Source organism: Mobula hypostoma, chromosome 7 (genome assembly GCF_963921235.1).
Source record: "Mobula hypostoma chromosome 7, sMobHyp1.1, whole genome shotgun sequence".
Taxonomy (NCBI): Eukaryota; Metazoa; Chordata; class Chondrichthyes; order Myliobatiformes; family Myliobatidae; genus Mobula; species Mobula hypostoma.
In genome coordinates this window covers 153,111,321-153,134,086 of record NC_086103.1, presented here as the reverse complement: position 1 = coordinate 153,134,086, position 22,766 = coordinate 153,111,321, and the positions used below count along the sequence as shown (strand labels likewise).

The window sequence follows — 22,766 nt, the reverse complement described above, 5'->3', positions numbered from 1 at the left end:
ATAGCCAGCATGGCTTTGTGAAGGGCAGATTGTATCTAACAAGCCTGATAGAGTTCTTTGAGGAGGTGACCAGGCATATAGATGAGGGTAGTGCAGTGGATGTGATCTATATGGATTTCAGTAAGGTATTTAGTAAGGTAAGCCATCAAACTTTACAAATCCTCCCTTGGAGGGTCAGACACCGAGCCAATAGGCTGCTCCTGGACTTACTTCCTGGCATAATTTACATATTACTATTTAATTATTTATGGTTTTATATTGCTATATTTATACTCTATTCTTGGTTGGTGCAACTGTAATGAAAATCAATTTTCCTCGGGATCAATAAAGTATGACTATGACTACTGCTATTTGACAAGGTTCCACACGGTAGGCTTATTCAGAACGTCAGAAGGCATGGGATCCAGGGAAGTTTGGCCAGGTGGATTCAGAATTGGCTTGCCTGCAGAAGGCAGAGGGTGGTGGTGGAGGGAGTACATTCAGATTGGAGGATTGTGACTAGTGGTGTCCCACAAGGATCTGTTCTGGGACCTCTACTTTTCGTACTTTTTATTAATGACCTGGATGTAGGGGTAGAAGGGTGGGTTGGCCAGTTTGCAGACGACACAAAGGTTGGTGTGTAGGGCAATATTGCATTTAGTGGTATGAATTAAAGTGTAACAGGGGTTCAAAATCACAAAGGGTGATGAATAGAAGACTGAAAGTGTTATATTTGAATGCACACAGTATACAGTCCTGGGTATGACTCTAAACTGCAACCGGTGATGAGGCTCTGATTGGGGACTTTCAGAGCTTTGGGGAAAGTGGATTTACCCCTTAGTCATTCATTGCTCCCAGGGCCACTCTGACCCGGAACGGCAGCACCTGCAAGGGTTCCTGCTCAGGATACGAGCGAAGGCCAATGGCAGATCCGGCAGGTTCAGTAATTGAACTTGTGACGGAGAAGGCGGATGAGCTAGGACCTCAAATGTCAATGGCTATAGTACAGGCGGATGAACATTTGGGAAGAGAAAAGGCGAATTCTCTAGTTTGCCCAATGGCCGGCAATAGCAAACTACCGTTGCTAGATACTAGGTTTCCTGGAATCTATTTGCTAAGAAAACCATGGTCAAACTCACAAAATGTATCACACAACAACAGCGTCAAGAGGATCTTCAAGACAATTCTGAAGATGCTTCGCTCGGTAGGGTTGATTCTAGTCAGCAGGGGATTCCCAACCATCACCAAGCTACTGCTCATAAAATTCAAGTAACACAAAAGAAAATTATTGCCACTTGGAATGTAAGAACCCTATATCAAGCAGGAAGATTGGACAATGTAATAAATGAAATGGAAAGACTGAAGATTAACATCATGGGAATTAGCAAAGTTCGTTGGATAGGTGCTGGAACATGTCAGAATAGAAATAAAACACTAATTTATTACTGTGGAACATCCCATACTAATGGAGTAGGAATTCTTACAGATAAAAACATGGCAAGAAGTGTTTTAGGACATTGGGCAATATCAGAAAGAGTGCTCCTTGTTAGATTCTGAGGACAACCATTTGATTTAGCAATTATACAGGTATATGCACGAACAACAGATGGGACAAATGAGGGTATAGATAAATTCTATGAAGAGTTTGAAAAAGCAAAGAATGGATGCAAATCTCAAGATATTGTTATTGTCATGGGAGATCTAAATGCTAAAGTAGGACAAGGCGCTAATGGAAATACCATAGGAAAATTTGGACGAGGGAAAAGAAATGAAAGAGGTGAGAAATGGGTAGGATAGTGCAAGATGAATAATCAGGTCATTATGAATACCTACTTTAAAAACCATCCAAGACGCTTGTGGACCTGGAGAGGTCCAGGTGGTTAACACTAGAAATCAAATTCACTTTATGAACCAAAGATTTAGAAACTCAGTGACTCAATGCAAAACATATCCAGGTACAGACTGTAACAGTGACCATAGCCCAGTAGTATGTCATGTAAAAGTAAAACTTAAAAAAACTAAACAAGCAAAAACCTGAACAATCCCTTGACTACTTGCAATTAATTAAACGAGAAAACTTAAGACAAAAATTTAGAATTGAAGTAAAGAATAGATTTCAAAGTCTAGAAATAGAATCTGTTGAAGATGATAGCAATCATGTAGAAATTAAAACAAAAACAACAGGAATTCTACAGATGCTGGAAATTCAAGCAACACACATAAAAGTTGCTGGTGAACGCAGCAGGCCAGGCAGCATCTCTAGGAAGAGGTGCAGTCGACGTTTCAGGCCGAGACCATTTGTTAGTCAGGACTAACAAATGTAGAAATTAAATTTAACTCTCTAAAGGATGTCTTGGTAGAATCAGCAAAGTCAGTGATTCCTAAAATGAAAAAAGCACAAAGAATAAATGGATGACAGATGAAATCAAAAATCTAATGTAAAAAAGGAGACAGAAGAAAGCAAATCCTATAGAATATAAGTCCTTAGATAAAAAAAAGTTAAAAGCTTATGTCATAAAGCCAAAGAACAAAGGTTAAACCAGGAATGTGAGCAAACAGAAAGAATCCCTATTACTGATCCAAAAAGGTTACATCAACAAATCAAGAATATCACTGGTAAAAAAGCTCCTCTGTCCTTCGGGTGGATGTTTGAAAGCAAAGGACAGTACCATTATCATGGAAAAAGATGAGATTATGAACAGATGGACTGAGTATATTCAGGAATTATTTGAAGATGATCGAGGCAAAAAACCAGAAATTAAGAAAAACATTGAAGGTCCAAGTATTTTAAAATCTGAAGTTCGTAATGCAATGAATAAGATGAAGAAAGGAAAGGCAGCAGGTCCTGATGAATTAGTAATAGAACAAATTATCGCCCTTGAAGATTATGGAATGGAAGAACTTACTGATTTAATCGATGACATTAATGAGACTGGAATAATACCAGAAGAGATGAAAAAATCAGTATTTATCACTCTTCCTAAGAAACCTGAAGCATTAGAATGTGAATTACAAAGGACCATGAGTTTAATGAGTCATATTACCAAGATACTTCTAAGAATTTTGATGATGTGCTAAAAGTAAGATACAAGCTGAAATAGGTAAAGAACGATGTGGTTTTGTGAAAGACAAAGGTACAAGAAACACAATATTGATGTTAAGGATACTATCAGAACCAGCTATTCAAGTGCAAAAAGATTTGTTTGTTTGTTTTATCGACTACACAAAAGCATTTGATAAAGTGAAGCACATTGTTATTTGAAATACTATAGAAAACTCTAGATCTAGATTCGAAAGACCTCTGCCTATTCAGAAATCTGTACTGGGAACAAGCTGCCGCTGTAAGAATGGATGGAGAAGTGAGTCAGTTTGCAAAAATCAAGAGAGGCGTTAGACAAGGGTGTGTTTTCTCCCCTGATTTATTTAATGTGTACAGTGAAACAATATCACAAAAAATAAGAGACATCTTAGGAATCAAAGTTGGCAGTGAAACCATCAATAATTTCAGATATGCAAATGACACTGTGTTAATTGCAAGTACAGAGGAAGAACTACAAAACTTAATTGATATAATTGTTGAAGAAAGTGCAAAAATGGTCTATCTATCAATTGCAAAATTGACAGAATGTATGGTGATATCCAAAAAGGAGAATCCTATCTGCAGGCTGAGAATAAACGGGGAAGACATAAAACAAGTTTGCTACTTAGGAAGCTGGGTGACATCAGATGGCAGGTGCAACATGGACATCAAAAGAAGAATGGGGATGGCAAAAGACACCTTTACAAGAATGAAGAGTATACTTACCAATACTAAACTAGGCATGACAACCAGTCTCAGAGTACTGAAATATTACGTTTATCCAGTTATGTTATATGGCTCAGAATGTTGGACAATATCTAGTAACATGAGGAAACGAATTTAAGCAGCAGAGATGTGGTTTTTGAGGAGGATGCAAAGAATATCATGGACGAAATGACTATCTAACAAGGATGTCAAGAACAGAGCAAACACAAAAAGAGAAATAGTGTATGAGATCATGAAAAGGCAACGTAACTTCATCGAACATGTGATTAGGGAAGAGGAATTAGAATGCACGGTAATTATGGGAAAGACTGAAGGGAAGAAAGCAAGAGGAAGACAAAGACAAATGATGATGGAGACAGCAGTCAGAGAACTGGAAATGAATTGATCCACTTGACCTGAAACAGGAGTGTGTGGGCCATGGCAGTCAAAGCTCAAACTGGGTATGGCACCTGATGATGATGATACAGAATAATGTAGATGACTTTGTAGCATATTTAGAGATTGGCAGGTTTGACATTGTGGGCATCTCTGAGTCATGGCTTAAAGAAGATCATAGTTAGGAGTTTAACATCCAAGGATATACATTGTAACAAAAAGAAAGGCAGAGGGGGTGGTGTGGCTCTGTTGGTAAAAAATGAAATCAAATCCTTAGAAAGAGGAGACATATGATCAGAAGATGTAGAATCCATGTGGGTAGAGTTAAGAAACTGCAAGGGATGGGAATTATATACAGGCTTCTGAACAGTAGCCTGGATGTGCGCTACATATTACAATGGGAGATAGAAAAGCCATGTAATAGGGCAACATTGCAATAATCTTGGGGGATAGAATTCACCCTGCAGTTTGAGAAGCAGAAGTTAAAAGTAGATGTTATCAGTATTGCAGTGGAGTAAAGGGAATTACAGAGGCACTGGCCAAAGTTCACTGGAAGGGGACACAAGCAGGGATGATGGCAGAACAGCAATGCTGGTGTTTCCAGGGAAATTTTCGAAGGCTTAGGAAAGATGTATCCCAAAGATGAAGAAGTATTCTAAAGGGAGGATGAGGCAACCGGGGCTGACAATAAAAAAAGTCAAAGACAGCTTAAAAATAAAAGAGAGGTTAAACAATATTGCAAAAATTAGTGGGAAGGCAGAGGGTTGGGAAGCTTTTAAAAACCAACCGAGGGAACTAAAACAGTCATAAAGAGAGCAAAAATGAAATATGAAGGTAAGCTAGCTGATAATATCAATGTGGATACAAGAAGTTTTTTTCAGATACATTAAGAGTAAAAGGGAGATGAGGGTGGATATTGGATACTGGAAAATGATGCTGGAGAGGGGACAAACAAATGGCGGATAAACTTAATAAGTACTTTGCATCAGTCTTCACTGTGGAAGACACTAGCAAAATGCCAAAAATGCAAGAGTGTCAGGAGGCAGAAGTGAGTGTTTTGATATTACCAAGAAGATGCTTAGTAAGATGAAAAGTCTAAAGGAACATAAATCACCTAGACAGATGGTTATGCAGAGAAGGCAGGAGGATGGTGTTGAAAAGGAGAATAAATCAGCTATGATGGAATGGTGGAGCAGACTCCATGGGTCCAATGGCCTAATTCTGCTCTTATGTCTTATGGTCATATGGTCTAAAAAACCATAACATGCAGATACAGCAAGCAACTTAGAAAGATTAACTGAATGTTGGCATTTACTGCAATGGGTATGGAATTTAACATCAGAGAAGATTTTGGAAAAGGGATCAAGTAGAAAAGTAGAAACGGCCTTGTGCATGAGAAATCATATATCAGAAATTTGATTGTTCCTTTTTTGAGGAGGTGGTCAAGAGGATTGACAAGAGTAAGTTGCTAGGCATTGTCTACATGGACATTAACAAAGTCTTCAACAAAATCCTGCACAGGATGCTGATCCAGAAAGTTAGAATACATTGGATTCAAGATATGTTAGTAAAATATAAAACTGGCTTGATGATTGGAGAAGATGGTGGTAGTTGAGGAGATGATTTTTAGATTGGAGGCCTGTGGCTAGTCATGTACAACAAGGATCAGTGCAGAATTCTCTGTTGTTTGTTATATGCACTGTATATTAAGATTTGGATGACAACGCGGATGACCTGGTTGGTACATTTTATGTCGGATCATGTCAAAATTGGTGATAAAATGGACAATAAAGAAGACGTCAAATATTTCATAGGATACAGATCAATGAGAAAATGCATTTTGGTAAGTTAAACTAGGTCAGTATATGCACAGTAAGTGGCAGAGTCCTTGGAATTGTTGCTGAGCAGAGGGACCTTGGGTTACAAGTACATCATTCCCTTGAAAATGGGAACACAAGTAGCGAGGGAGGCAATATAGCAAGTATGAATATAAGAGTTGAAAAGTCATATTGCAGATGTAAAAAAACATTAGGAAGATCATACTGAGGCCATTGTGAGCAATCTGGTCACCACCCAACAGGAAGGAAGTGATAAGCCAGAGAGGGTGCAGAACAGATTCACCAGGATATTACCTGGCTTGGAGGACTCAAATTATCAGAAAAGATTAGGTAGGCTAAGTCACTGTTCCCTCAAAGCTGCATGAGTGCATGGCTGCACAGTGACTGAAATGTTCCTGAGCACATAGCCTTTGGTGCTGAGCATCTGGAATTTTCTCAATACTTAAACAGTTAAAAGTGCTGCACAATTTTCAGGCCATGTAAAAACTTCCTGCTCAGAGCAATGGTTGGTTTGCAGAGCCATAAAAAAAAATTAGAGCAAACATTGGACTGGCCTACTTTTCTCTGAAGTAAAGAAAGCTAAGAAGAGATATGACAGAGGCATATAACATTAGCAGTGACATTGACTGGGTAGGGGTGTCTAAAATTAGAAAGCATAGGATTAAGGTGAGAGTGAGGAAGCTTAACGGAGATCTAAGGAGCAAATCGAAGAGTTGGTATCTGGAATGAACTACCACAGGAGATGGTGGAGGCAGGAACATGAACAATCTTAAGAGACATCTAGTCAGACACTTGAAAGAGCGGAGTATAGACAAATATGGAATTAATGGAGACAAATAGGATTAGAATAAGTAGGCACTTTAGTTGGCATAGCCCCCAGTTTCTGTGCTACATGACTCTAGGTCCATCAAATTATATACTACAGAAAAAGACTTATCAGTCCAACTCACTATTACTGACATGCCTCTCTAAGCTAACCCTATTTGTCTGTGTTAGGTCCATATGCTTTTCAACATTTCAATCCAAATGCATTGTAATCATTGTAACTGCACCTACCTCTACCACCTTCTTTGCAAGCTAACTGCAAATATTCAGCACTTTCTGTGAAAGTCTTTCTTCTCAGTTTCCCTTTAAATCTTTCATATTTTACCCTAAACTGATATCCTCTAAGTTTAGATTCTTAAAAAAAAACTATATATATTATCTAATCCCCTCAAAACTGCATAGATCTCTATAAGATCACCACTCAGCCTCGTTTGCTCCAGGGAGAAGAGGCCCAGACCATCCAATTTCTCAATATAACTCAAGTTCTCCAATCCAGGCTAACATTCTTGTGAATCTTCTCTGAATATTCTCTTGCTTGATCACATCATATACCAATCCTTATAGAGGGATCAGAAGTGGAGGGAGTGAACAGTTTCAAGTTCCTGGGTGTCAAGATCTCTGACGATCTAACCTGGTTCCAACATATTGATCCAGTTATAAAGAAGGCAAGAGAGTGACTATACTTCATTAGGAGTTTGAAGAGATTTGGCATGTCAACAAATACACTCAAAAACTTAAATAGTTGTCCTGTGGAGTGCATTCTGACATTTTATCACTGTCTGGTATGGAGGGGCTACTGCATAGGACCGAAATAAGCTGCAGACTGTTGTAAATTTAGTCAGCTCCATCTTGGGTACTAGCCTACAAAGTACCCACAATATCTTCAAGGAGCGGTGTCTCGGAAAGGCAGAGTCCATTACTAGGACCTCCAACATCCAGAGCATGCCCTTTTCTCACTGTTACCATCAGGTAGGAGATACAGAAGCCTGAAGGCACACACTCAGCAATTCAGGAACAGCTTCTTCCCCTCTGCCATCCAATTCCTAAATGGACATTGAACCCTTGAACACTACCTTACTTTTTAAATATATATTATTTGTTTTTTGCATGATTTACAATCTATTCAATATACATATACTGTAATTGATTTACTTATTTATTTATTATTATTTTTCTTCTATATTATGCATTGCATTGAACAGTTGCTGCTAAGTTAACAAATTTCACGACACATGCTGGTGATAAAAAACCTGATTCTGATTCATTTCCTAATTTTGATACATTGCTTAAGAAGACAAAGTGATTTTACAAAATCTAAGGATCGGTAATTAAATATGCAAATTCTCCAATTTAACCATGCTTTGGACCACTTTGAAGATTTTAAAGTGTATGCTGTGCATTGATTTTTTTTAATCACAGAGAAACAACTACAGGAACATTACATATCTGGATGATAGATAAGAGAAGGTGAGTTTGATTCATGAGCATAACTGTATACTTATTTTGAAATTTTGTATGGGCAGCTTGAAGTGTGAAACATTTTATAGCTCACTCACTGATTGTGCCATGTAGCTGACATTTCCTGTTTCAGTTATTTAGATATCTCAGAGGCCTTTTGTTGCAAGGAGTTGGCCAGAATTGGTTGGAAGGGGACACTAGCAGGAATGACAGTAGACCGGCAATGGCCTACTGTGCAGGGCTGGACTTTAGGCAGGGCTAGGCTGGGCTGCAGCCCAGGGGCCAGAGCTGCAGAGGGGCCCAAAATAGGTAACTATCATCATGGCAGACAAAGAAAATACGAGAGTGGAGCACAGAAAAGAAAAAACAAGAAAAAGAGGATCATGAGAAAGAAGCATTAAAAAAGACATTGAAATTGACAGAATTTTTTAAACCTGCTCTTGATGATGCAGCAGTACCATCGCACTTGTCACCGTCTGAGACCGGTGGACAAATGGAGACTAGTTCAACAGTTAGTACTAGCACCAGCTTTAGCCCAGGACCACCGCCCTTGCCACAGTCAGCAGCTAACGTTGAAGAGGCAGAGAGCATGACTTTGGGATTCCCGACCACAGAGGCCTCCGAACAACCAAGTTGGGCTGCCATTAATATTAACGTTACTGCTACTGAGGATCCTTACAGCACTGATCCTGCTCGCTGCAGAAAGGAAGCGTTAGATGATTCAATCAAGCATACTGGGCTAAGAAAGGGCCGGAGTCCTGCCAAAATTAGGGTGTGGATGTCAAAGCTTCGGAACGAGTATACAAACAGCAGAGACGTTTTTTCTCCAAATTTCACTTCAAACGCAAGCTCGTAAATGGTGAGTACATATCAAGGCACTGGCTCTTATATTCCCCTTCCACCAGCTGTGTGTTTTGTTTTGTGGAGGAGACTGTCCATTTCAGGGAATTTGTAAGTGGCAAAGATATTTCATCCGCAAAAAAGCTTTTATGCTTCCTCAGAGAAAAAAACTTGCAGGTCATCTTCCCAAATGTAAGCGTTGCTTTGAGGCTTTACCTGACTCTCCCTGTCACAAATGCAAGTGGTGAGCAATCTTTCTCCAAGCTCAAGCTAGTGAAGAACAGGCTCAGATCCACAATGGGACAGGACAGGCTGAATCATCTTACTCTGATGTCACTTGAAAGTGATCTTGTTCGGAAACTGGATTTTAGTAATCTGATCAAGGACTTTGCTGCGAAGAAATCCAGAAGAACTAGGCTTTAATTTTAAAAAACAAGCATCTGACTTTATAAATATCTAGGCTTGTGTGTCAGTGCTGTTCCTGTTTTTGCAGCAATAGGCTAATAGTTGACTGTTTACAAACCTAGTAAGTAATAAAGTGGTCTTTACTCTGCAAGCCACACAGTACAGCAATAGGTTAGTATGTGCTAGATCTCATTTTTTAAAAAGATTGTGGGTGTATTGTCAAGTTTCCTAGTTTGCCATAGTGCCATCTCTCTTGGCCTTTTTGTCTCTCATTTCCATTTTACTTTCTCGGAACACACGGTTGAGAAAAATACCTAGATAAAAATGCTTTGGCATTACAGACATCCCACCCTGCAAAAACTCATTTCAGGGAGGTAGCACCCCCACCTCCCCGCAACCCCATATCCCCCCCACCTCCCGTCGACCTCCAAGGGTGTATGTAATTGTTTAGTGATTTCGTCTAATCTGTAAACCAAGTTGGGTATATGCAGCAAATGTGATATTAAAATATGTACTTATATTATATTATCATGTTTATTCTATTACAAGTTTAAGCAAGTCTACAGGAAGTTTGGCCTCATCACGTAGGACATCAATAGTGTAGCTCCTTGGCAGTTAGCCAGCTACTTTAAGTCAGGAGTCCCCAACCTGTTTTGCTCCGTGGACCGGTTTAATATTGACAATATTCTTGCGGACTGGCAAACCCCGGGGGTGGGGTGGGGGGGGGTGTTAAACACGACCGGAATATAGGTGATACGTCAACTATAAGTCACTTGTAAGTAGCTAATACACTCAATTTCGTTTCTAAAGGGGTTTATCTTACGAATTTAATATTAAACACACAGTGCATATTTTCCTCGCATGAATATAGTGATAAGTCAATTATAACAGTGGTCCCAAACCTCCGGGCCATGAAGAATGCAGCGGTAGCCAGAATACACCCAGCATATCTTTAAAAAAAAGCCGAAATAAACAAGCTAATTGATTAGCTGCCGCTTGGCACGTAAATGTTGACCCAGATCAGAGATGATGAAATTGGCAATCGCCTCTGATCTGGGCTGACTGTATACCTCTGTATTCTTCGCGGCTCGGAGGATAGGGACCACTGATTATAAGTCACTTATAAGTCAATAGCATCATAACATTTTAAGTAACGTTTGGATATTAAACACACAGCGCATATTTTCCTCGTATGAACATATAAAATGATTGCAACACACCAATATTGCTGAATCAGTGGGAGCCTTGGGCTTGTTTTCCTGCAACAACATGGTCCGATTGAGGGGTGATGGGAGACAGCGATACTCGAAGGGGTTCCTTATGTCCAGTCTATTCCGCAATTTAGTTTTTGTTGCATTCATTGCAGAAAACTCCACTTCACAGAAATATGTTGGAAATGGAAGCAACGTTTTCAGTGCTTTCGTGGCTATCTCAGGATATTCAGCCTTGACTTTGATCCAGAATGCCGGCAAAGATGTTATGTCAAACGTACTTTTCAGCCCACCGTCATTTGCAAGCTCGAGGAGTTGATCTTTTTCCTGCACTGACATGGATGATTCACCGGGGACATTCACAAATGGGTCACGGACCCATTCCTTTGCACGTCTTGGGTCACTGATGACCTCGCGTGCATTCAAGTTCAACAGTGTGTGACAGGGAATGAGGAAGGTGCAGCTGACTCATATCGTTTTATATCACCAAATCATATTGTTTCCTTGCGGCCCCCTGTTTGGGACCACTCTTAGCACGAAGAGAGACCAATCAGGATACTCGCTGTCCCTCTCCCGCTCAAAAAAATCTATTTCCGGGATATTGTATATAATTTCCGGGTGTCAGGGAGCCACTATCGATATGCCAGAGACTCCCAGAACTTCCAGGAGAGGTGGGATGTCCGGCATTATTTGAGAAATAAGGCCTATGGTATGTGCAGCAATAGCTAAATAAGGATTTAAGATTGGGTACATCATACTTCGTCTCGCTCATAACTTTACTAAGCCAACTAAGCCTAGGTCAATTTTTGAGTGCTTTAGATGCTTTCCTTCAAACTAAGAATCTGCATTACTTTCTATTCTTCCTCTTAAGGCCTGTAAGTTTATAGCCTATGTATTGAACTAAACCAATGTGTTGGTCCACAGCTTTGATATTTAGACCAGTATGACCTTTGCTCTTGTCCCTGCCTTTTTTTTACTTGGTACAGCAGCATTTTATGGTGTCGGCAGGGCCCATCAGGACCTCCAACCCAGGGGTCCCGGCCCCACTAAATCCGGCCCTGCTTCTGTGGGTAATACATATACAGTAGTTCTATTTTGCTTGCACATTTTTAAAATCTGTTCAATATATGTATACTGTAATTGATACACTTGATTTTATAATAATTATAATTTTTTTTTCTCTTCTAGATTATGTATTGCATTGAACTGCTGCTGCTAAGTTAACAAATTTCGCGTCACATGCCGGTGATAATAAATCTGATTCTGATTCTGATTTAGAAGTTGCAGGATCGATTCACCCCAAAGAAGCAGCAGCATTATAAAGGGAGGATAAGGCAACCTTGGCTGACAAGGGAAGTCAAATATAGCATAAAAGCAAATAGAGGGCAGATAATACAGCAAATATTAGTGGGAAGCTAGAGGACTGGGAAGCTTTTAAAAAGCTACAGAAGGTAGCAACAAATAAGGAGAGAAAAGATGAAATATGAAGGTAACCTAGCCAATAAAACAAAAGAGGATACAAAAAGAAATATCAGTTTTATAGAATAAAGGAAGGGGCAAGAGTGGACAGTGCACCGCTGGAAAATGACATAGAGAGTAGTAATAGGGAAACTAAGAAATGGCAGACAAACCAAATAAGTATTCTACGTCAGTATTCACCATGGAAGATACCAGCAACATGCCAGAAATTCAAGAGTGTCAAGCGTAGTCATTATTGCTAAGGAGAAGGTGCTTAGGAAGCTGAAACGTCGGAAACAGATGGATTGCATCCCAGGGTTTTGAAAGAGGTAGCTGAAGAGAATGTGGAGGTATTATTAGTGACCTTCAAAAATCACTAGACTCTGGAATGGTTCAGGAAGAAAAAAAATGGCAAATCTCCCTTCTATTTTTCAAGAAGGGAAGGAGGCAAAAGATAGGAAATTAAAGGCCAGTTAGCCTGACTTCAGTGGTTGACAAGAGTCAGTTATTAAGGATGGAGTTTTGGAATACTCAAAGGCACCAATAAAATAGGCCAGAGTCTCTCCTTAAGGGGAAATTTTGCCTAACAAATCTGTTGGAATGCTTTGAGGAAATAACAGGCAGGATAGACAAAGGAGAGAAAGTGGATGCTCTCAAGGGTCTAGGCTACATACATATATTCTTTGCGTGGCTGTATTTTAGTGATATTCTATATATGCCTTCTATCTTGTATATGTGAGGACTAGTCCCCAAGCCGTGGGGTCGCCTGAGAGAGGCATTGGAGCCAGTGCACCTCACCGAGGGTGGTGTGGCACGGTAACCAGACTGGAGTCGGTGCCGCACCACCTCCCACCCCTATGTTCGCTCGGCAGAAGAGAAGGTCAACTGCAGATTGATGACACGAGTTTTGGACTCTTTTATTCTGTGATTGTGATACCATTTGTGCTTGCTATCTTGTGTGTGCTTTGTGCTGTGTGTGACTGTTGGTATTGCACTTTGCACCTTGACCCTGGAGTAACACTGTTTTATTATGTATGGCTCAATGATAGTTAAATTTGAATTGAACTGAATTGAGTTTACTCAGATTTTCAAAAGACCTTTCACAGGGTGCCACATGAGGCTGATAAACAAGCTAATGTCCACTATATAACAGAAGAGTTACCAGCATGGACAGAAGATTGGCTCACTAGCAAACAGCAAAGAGTTGGCATAAAGGAGGCCTTTTCTGGTTGACTGCTGCTGTTCTGCAGGGATAAGTGTTGGTTCTCCTACTTTTTATCTTTTATATTAATGATTTGGATGACTAAGTTGAAGGCTTTGGGACCAGGTTTGTGGATGATACACAGATAGGTAGTATTGAGGAAACAAGGGTCTGCAGAACGACTTGAACAGATTAGGAGAATGGCCAATGAATTGACAGATGGAATGCATGTAGGGAAATGTACAGTCATTTGCTTTGGTAGAAGGAATAAAGGAGCAACTATTTTCTAAATGGGGAGCAAATTCTGAAATCAGAGGTACAAAGTGACTTGGAAGTCCTAGCGCAGGATTCCAAGACGGCAATTTGCACGTTGAGCTGGTAGTAAGAAAGGTAAAAGTATAATGTTAACATTTATTCACATAAAAACAAATATGTAATGCTTTATAAGGTGTTGGTAATTGTGAGCATTGTGAGCAGTTCTGGGCCCTTTATCTAAAAAAGGAGAGAGTTCAAAGGAGTTCAGGAGTATCATCCCGGGAATGAAAGGATTAATGTATGAGAAGTGTATTGCTAGCACTGGGTCTTTACTTACTGGAGTTTAGAAGAATGGGAGGCATTTTCATTGAAAACTACTGAATATTGAAAGTCCAAGATGGCATAGCCAGGGGTGGCACTAAGATGGTGCTAGCTGGTGCTATAGCCCCAGCAGAAATTACAATAGCACCACCGTAGCACCATCAAGAAATTAACTGAAATTTCACATACAAATTGCAGCTGCTTTGCTTTCTCTGTATAGATTTGAATACAGCTTGTTTCTCCAGTTGATCTAGTGAAACAGCGCCTCCAATTACCATAGCACCCATGCAGCAATAAAGTTACAAACTCTGTTAGATCCACTCTACACTTCTGCTTATTCGTTCATCGTCAATGTCTTGCCATTGCTGTCCTCAGATTAGTTAAGCTGATCTAAGATCACTTAAGGTGGTGATGTCACTCACTCTCACTCATGCGAGAGATTGATAGTATATATCCAGGCGCAGATCCGTGGTCTCGTGAAACTAACGGATGCCACACACACACATTGTGCTTTTACAAGCTAGCGTGGGCCTGGCACCTGCATTATTTTGGCCAGCGTGAAAAATGGATTGATTTTTAGTGAGAAAACAACCTCACCTAGAGGAATCAGTGGTGTCTCAGCTTGAGCCTGTCTGAATTGAAAGTGATATGCAGAAAGAAGTAAGTGGGGTGAGGACAACAGCAGTTCATCGCAGGAGTGTGAGGGCGAAGTAGAGGATCAAGAAATGGAGCGGGATTCGGAAGAGAATGTGGATGAGCTGCTCTTAGTGCTAGTGGGAATACTGTTAGCGATGTTAGCCAGCAGCCTGAGGAAGGACCCCGTCGGCCAGCATTGAAAAAGTACCCTTTGCTGCTCGCCACAGTTTGGCAATCAGCAAAGGAGTTTTATTCGTGGCTGGTTTGACTGACTGGAATATTCGATCACGAAAGATACTACGTTCTGCTTCGCATGCAGGCATTTCCTGTCTGGAGGACATGGGTTCCATTCTGATTCTACCTTCACTGTCACCGGTTACCGCAACTGGCGGAAAGCTACCACAGCTTTCAAAACCCACCATGTAAGTGCAGCTCATAAGTTTGCTATGGAGGCATGGGCCGAATTCAGATTGAGAAAACAAGATGGTTCAAGATTGAGAAATATGCTTGACAAAGAACATGCAAAGATTGTCCAAGAAAATCGTGAGTATATGAGAGCAGTGGTTGAGTCTCTAGCAAGGACAGACAGTGAATGACACAGTGGAATTTCTACTGTGACCCTAATGAGACCCTACCGTGATGCATTTTTAGATTTATACAAACTAATCTGCATATCACTGACTTCTGCCTCATGCAAACGGAGTTTCTCTTGCCTCAGGTGCCTCAAAAACTACCTAAGGAATAGCAGCGGCGACGCTCGGAACAGCAACTTGGCCCTGTTGGCCGTAAGCAGCCGGAGGACCAAAGGACTTGACATCCAGAAAATTATTGATACTTTCACCATCAATCACAACAACAGACGGATTATGCTTCTCTGAAAACATCAATGGTGAGTGCAGCTGATTTTTTAAAATTTTGGGCCAAGACTAATGCTGATTATTATTATTATTTTGTGGTGGATTACCCCATAGTCCTTATGTTTCCTGCAAATCCTAAAATATTACATTTACTGCTATTAAGCCTACTGGTTTTGCTTAGACTTCCAAGTGGTGATTCTATAGATTTTTGTTTTAAATTCAGCAGCCAAATTAATTGATGCATTGCATGGTCACAGTATGATTTGTCCAACTCCTGGTAAAGCCTTACATCTGTTGTTTGCTTTATTTGACTTTAATAATGGTGTATCTTTTGGCATTGTCTATCTATGTAATGCAAATAGCAGTGGACATTGTGGGTTAGAGTGTTTTTCAGTTGAAAAGCACGCATTTGATGCAGATTGCGGGATTGCTGCATGATTTACATTGTGCGCTGTGGGTTGGATGTTCTGTTGGTTTGTTTGTTTATGCTCTGTGTAGCCCGGGTTGTCTCTGATACTGTTGACACTGTCACAGTTCACTTCTATATTATATTTATCAATTGCTGTTGCTTGTGAATCAACAGAGACATTTATAGTAGGCACATAATGCTTGAAACTGACTTTTGAACGCCACGCGTCTGGCCTTGCGAATACATGTTACCATACAGTACATCCCTCAGCACCATCACTGAATAATTCAGCCCCACTGCAGCACCAGCAAGAAAAAATCTCTGGCGCCACCACTGGGCATAGCCCTTTGACTTATACAAAGATTCTTTAGAACAGAGATGAGGAGGAATTTAATCAGCCAAGAGAACATTGAATCTGTGGAATTCTTTGCCACAGATGGCTGTCGAGGCTAAGTCTGAGTATATTTCTGTTCTTGATTAATAAGGATAATTGGGGAGAGGAGAAGATGGCGACGCGACGCAGTGCACGCGGCCTCTCCGGTGATGAATATCTGTTATTTGTCAAGTAGGATGTCGTGCACAATTCTGATTTGATGGAGGCAGAGGTGAAAGCACGGAGGAACATCTGGTGAAACTTCTGAAATGCCTGTTTCGCTGCCCCTGCTACTGTGTGGTCCGAAATCTCCGGAGGGGAAGGCCCCGAGTCCTCGGCTTTGCTTGTTGCTCGGCAGCCGGGGTGGGGTCGAAGCGCTCAGCAGAGATGGTGCTCAGTGTCGGAGGCTCTAAGTTTTCAGACGGACTCAGAGTACTTCCAGGATGCTGCATCGGCAAGTTTGCAGCGCTGAAGGCTCATGGTAGGGAGAGTTTCTCCCTTCTACCGTCTGCATGAGATGTTGGGGCTATCGGGACTTTGAGACTTTTTTTTACCGTGCCCATGGTCTGCTCTTATCAAATTATGGTACTGCTTTGCACTGTTGTAACTATTGTTACGAGAATACACATAAAATTAAGATGTTTGCTGGCCTGGGCTAGCATCAGTGGCATCAGCAGTTGGTCTGCCACCTGCCCTCAGGGGAAGGAGAGATAAGGAACAATGGAGCAGCGTCTGGAGATGTGTAATGAAGGGATGTGGGAGGGAGAGCTGTCTGGAGCGGCTCCCCCCTTTGAACCCTGAACTGTTTGAAGTGATGGACAGGCGATACCCCAGCAGGGGGATAAAAAGGGACAGGTTCGCTAAGGCAAGACACACACGCCACCCGAGGTAACGAGACCCTGGAAGCGGTGCGCCTCTCACGAGTGGGTGAGAAGCATCAGACAACGACAAGGGTGGAAAGGTACGATCAGCGGGAACCCGGTGTGTGTCCGCCCTTGCCTGGGTGCCGGGTTCACTGCAGAGGATCGACCGCATCTGGAGGAGGGGTCACAGTCGGTGACCTCAGGTGACATCACCAAGGACCCGCCCAAAAGTTGCTTGTGAGCCATCCCGCTGGTCTGTGAGTGAAGCCGTTCTGAATGATCAGTTGTTCCTGTTCTCTCTGTCTCTCTTCCCCCACCTTGTCCATCGCCATGGCAACGATTACTGCGAACTGAACTACTAACTGGACTGAACTTTGAGTCATTTTGAAATTGGTCATTTACCCCTAGACAACGATAGAGCTTGATTGATGCTGTTATCTTAATTCTGTGCACATGTGCGTTTATCATCGCTGAACTGTTGCATTTATTATCCTTTCGATTAATGTGTTGCTTGTTTCTTTAATAAAACTTTCTTAGTTCTAGTACTCCAGACTCCAACTGAGTGATCCATTTCTGCTGGTTTGGCAACCCAGTTACGGGGTACGTAACACTATATGTTATAATTATGTGGTTTTTGTCAGTTTTAGTCTTGGTCTGTCCTGTGTTTCTGTGATATCATACTGGAGGATGCCTCCAGAAGACACGGTACAGTAGATGCCTCCAGAAGACATGGTACATCATTAAAGACCCCTCACACCCTCTCCATGAACTGTTTGTTCTTCTGCCATCAGGCAAACGTTACAGGAGCATCAAAACTAAAACCACAGGGCTACTAAACAGCTTCCTCCCACAGGCAGTCAGACTGCTAAATAGCTGCTCCACCTGACTCTGCTTTGGACACTTTTAACTTGCACTGGACACTTATAACTGATTTAACTGACATGTGGCTGTTGTGTTTTAATATTTATTGTTATGTTTATTATTTAGTGTTGCGTTTGTTATGTTATGATTGCACTGCCCCTGAGGAACACTGTCTCATTCTGCCCTGCAGAACTGATGTATGTTTAGAATGACAATAAAGTTTTTTGAATCTTTTGAATCTTCGAATCTTTGAGGAACATTGTAACATTTTTCAATATATGCATTTCTAAACGACAATAAATGAGGACTGAGTGTCCTCATAATCTAATCTAACCAAGTTACTGGAAGAAGGTAGAAGAATGGATTTGAGAGGGAGAATAACTCAGCCATGATGGAATGGCAAAGCAGACCCAATGGGTTGAATGGCCTAATTCTACCACTATGTCTTATGATCTATTCATGTCGCGCACCTATCACCCTTCTGATATTTCAGTACAATAGCCGAGATGTTATGAAATTCTGTGTATTATAAATACAATTGTATACTTAGTGTCAATGCTAGTTAACAAAAACTTCATATCATAACTCAAAATGCAAATAGAAGAGCAAAATATGGTAATTACCAACTGAAAACAGAAATTACTGAACTATTCAGTGGCTAAGGCAGCCTTTGGGGAGACAGAACATTTAAGGAACAGTAACCTTCAAAGCTCAGGAGTTAACAATAACTACTCACAAAAATTAATTGAAACTTTAACTCTATTAAGAATGCATAATACACATACATTAAAATGAAACTTGTTTGTGCTGGCTTGTCACTATATATGCAATGAGAAAGTTAATGTATAAAGAAGAAAATGTAAAGCTAATATGTTGCCCATATAATTGTGCATGCAAAATTAGTCTCTGATCGTTGGTATTTTTAATATTTAAAATATCATTGCATTAGATTCTCACAAGTCAAAGAAAAGTGCCAACAAAGCCATCTTCATAAATTTGTTCAAAATAATGTTTAGAATTGCAGATAAAATGTACCAAATTTTGCATTGAATTAAATGCATGTATAAAAACATACACAAAGAAAACAAACCATTTTCATTTAATACAATAGTTTAAAGAAGCAAGTCATCAATACTCCATGAAAATTCATCATCTATTGAATCCTCCAAGTGAGCTGGAAACATCTGTAGAATAATGACAAAATCTGGTATGTAGTCTGCTAATTCTATGTTATAGCAGTTCAATTTTTTATAATAAGCCATTTCATCTAATTATATACATACAGAATATTCACCAGGATCTTGTCTTCTAACATTGAATAGGTATAGTTCAATGCTACCTCTGAACTATGCTCAAAAACTCAACAATGAATTATATTTCAAGGAAACAACTTTTCAACTACTTTCAACCACATAGCAAAAAAATATTTTCTGTAGCTGCCATTAAAAAAATGAGTTGTGCTTCAAACTAATTGGTACACAGAATTTAAAGGACAGATGCCTTATTGATAGAGCACACTGAGCAGCTTTTCTGAAACTGTTCACTCTTATAATTGCAGCATTGACCAAATTTCTAAGGGCAATAATACTGGAAAGTCGAGAGAAGAAGGGGGAAGATGGCTGGAGAAACTGGGAGAGAAAGTGCGTGACCTTTCTAATCAGCAATATAATAGATGGATAGTAATTACTTGAAATTGACCCTTGTCGGCATGAGACTATTTTGCAGCTGGTGCTCAATGTCTTTCATTTTTTGTGCAGCATGATATGCTAATTATCTGTTGCATCTACTTTGTGTGATAAATTACTGCCTTCACAAATTAATCAGTTAGAAAATTCTTCACTAATTTCTTACAATTTCTACATTGTGAAATCTAAAATTTGTGTTTTAGTATGATTATTTTTAAGAAACTAGAATGCAGATGAGTAGAAATATAACGGTCAGTTTATGTTCAAGTTTTAGACCAAAATCCAGATTTATTTAGGTTTGCCCTGATAAATTTCAAATCAAGAAAGATTTAGCAAAGCTCCCAATGACTACCTAATCTACCTTTAATAAACTAAATGGGAAGTTAATTTTTCTTTAAATTCCATTTTATTTCCTATTATTCATCTTAATGAGACTTATTCTGGTGCTGAACAAGCAAGTTCTCGGTTCTAGAACTGTAAGTCCATTTGAACCTTAATTCAAATTCTGGTCTCAATAATTAATATAATAGAACTGAAGACTCAATTTATGTGGCCTTACAGCCAATAACTATGAAGTGTTTTAATTGTAACTGTCTATTTAGAATAAATAAAACATAATTAAAATTAAAAATAATAAACCAAGCACAATTTCAGTCTTCATTTCAATATTGATGATTCAGAACAAAGGACAAAACTATTGAACGTATTATACGTCATAAAAGATACAATATACTATCTGTAGAAGAAAGCAATGATAATTTTTTGCTTTATGTTCTGTTAATTTTAAATAAAAAATACTGATACGCTTCTCCATCTACAGTATGTTCAGTCTACTGATGACATCATCTGCAAACAATCTAGCTTTCAGATTTATGTCAACAGTGGCCCATTCTATGTTTCAACTGCTTCTATCAACAGCTCTACTGACAGCACAGATTCTGCTTTGGCTGTTAAGAGTTGCTGGTATCTTCTATTTTAATTTCTGGTACTTTTGTTTTCCATAAAATCTTAAACACCTTGCCTGTGGTAACTGCACCAAGACTTTCAAAAATGTTGGATTTGTCTACCAGCTCATTCAAAGCTAAAAAACTATTTTGAACAAAAATGGCATCTTTCGGGGTTTTACCAGTGATTCAGTCTTATTTTTTGATATCTACACTTTATCTGGCAGAGCTCCTCATTTTATTCTCTGTTATTGGTTTGAAGGAATTGACAATTGTAGTATGTTCAGAAATTCTAGCATGTCTATATTGATTCTTAGGTGATGATGATGATGATGATTATGTTTTTGTTGTTCTGGTGTGATATCTCCGAGAGATTTGCACAGAGGAATGGTGTTTATGTTGAAGAAGTCACAGAAAGATCTATCCTATGGTGTCTTCCACCACTGCAGAATGTGGGAATCGGAAGAATGTGATTTGGGGAATGATTTGAGGAATGATAAAGAAGCAGACTGAGAGATGTTTAGAGACAAGGAGAAAGGAAAGAAACATTGATTGAAAGGATCAGAACCATTTTCTTTGTCAATGACCACATCACTACTTTTTCATTATCAACTGGAGCTTTATTATAAAAATCAAAGGACCCCACTTTGATCAAATTAGGATAGGTTTTCTTTGTGTACTTGATTCTCTCTATCAATGTAAAATGTAAAAATTGGCAACAATCCTATCAACTACTTTTTTTTAAGATTATGAAGACATGCAGTCCTCTTTTATTGTCATTTAGTAATGCATGCATTAAGAAATGATACAATATTTCCTCCTTCACAGCAAGACTACATCAACATCACATAAAGAAATGTTAATTCTACAGCACCTGTACCTTCGATCAACAACTCTTGGCCGTGGCTGCCCAGGAGAGTTCTTGAAAGAAATGGAGCAAAATCCACAAAGATCTCACGCAACAGTGGAGCAACCTTTTCAAGGGCCCGTTCTAGTTTTGCTGTGATGCTGCTTAGAAATAAAAAAAGTAGATATAAGAATGACAATATAATTTGTGACATAATATTCCTATAATTTAATGGCACCAAGCACACCCATGATTTAATGCCAGTATTCATGAATATCAGCCATCAACATATCTTTCCATTTCTTTCTCATTCATGTTTAGTTAACTGCAGATATACTACCAGGCTCAGCCAGTTCATATGTTTCACAAATTTATTCCATTAATTCATTTCAAATGGAAGGAATTTATACTTTATAGGTGCTAAATTATAACCTGAAACTTTCTTGCCCATTCAAATAATTTTAATCTATTGGTAAAATTTTACTTGAATTTAAAAACTTCTTAATTTATTTTGTTTCTATCATTGAAACGCTGACTCAGGTGAGTCATGGATGATAGAAAAAATGGAGGGCTATGTAGGAGGGAAGGATTAGATAGATTGAGAGTAGTTTATAACATTGGCCAACATGTTGGTCTGAAGGGCCTGTACTGTACTCTAGTGTGCTGTAGAATTCTATATTCTAATTCTATTTAGGTCTTCCAACAACCTCCTCATAGGATGAGCTCAAATAAGTGAAATGCATTTCTGGGATTGTAAACTTTTTAATGAGATTGGTAAATTCAGGAATGTGCTGATTACATTTTTGCTTATTATTCACAACCCTTGTTAGCACTGTAGTTCAGTGAATATCAAGGGTAAAATGTTTTTTTGTTACTCTTTGAGTGATCTATGGACGTGAACCCCAAGATTCCTTTGGTCCTCTACACTGCCAAGAATCTTGCCATTAACCCTGTATTATGCCTTTAAATTGACACCTCACACTTTGCCAGGCTGACCTCCACCAGCCACTTCTCAGCCCATCACTGCATCATGTCGATGTCCAGTTGCAACCTGCAACAATCCTTGATGCTAATCACACACCACCAACCTTCGTATCAACCGTAAATTTACTAAATCACCTTTTAACTTTCTCATCTAAGTCATTTATGAAAGTCAAAATGAGCAGGGCTTCCAAAACAGATCCATACGGAGCACCACTGGTCACCTACCTCCAGTCAGAATATATCAACTACCACCCTCTGCTTTCTATGGGCAAGCCAATTCTATATCTTCACAGCCATGTTCCTCCAGATCCCATGCCTCCTGGCTTTCTGAATGAG

General features: G+C 39.6%; 1 protein-coding gene across 4 annotated transcripts in view; it reads right to left on the bottom strand.

Moving 5' to 3' along the window:
- The window catches only part of nbeaa (neurobeachin a), an 868,656-nt gene that overhangs the window by 436,304 nt on the left and 409,586 nt on the right, over positions 1-22,766 (bottom strand). For 3 of the 4 annotated variants that reach the window (XM_063054331.1, XM_063054330.1, XM_063054329.1), the window contains one exon: positions 21,480-21,607. In XM_063054331.1, the coding sequence (XP_062910401.1) occupies positions 21,480-21,607 (128 nt within the window). Of the gene's footprint in view, positions 1-21,473; positions 21,608-22,766 lie in introns of all 4 variants that reach the window. The other variant, XM_063054328.1, reaches the window with a different exon arrangement.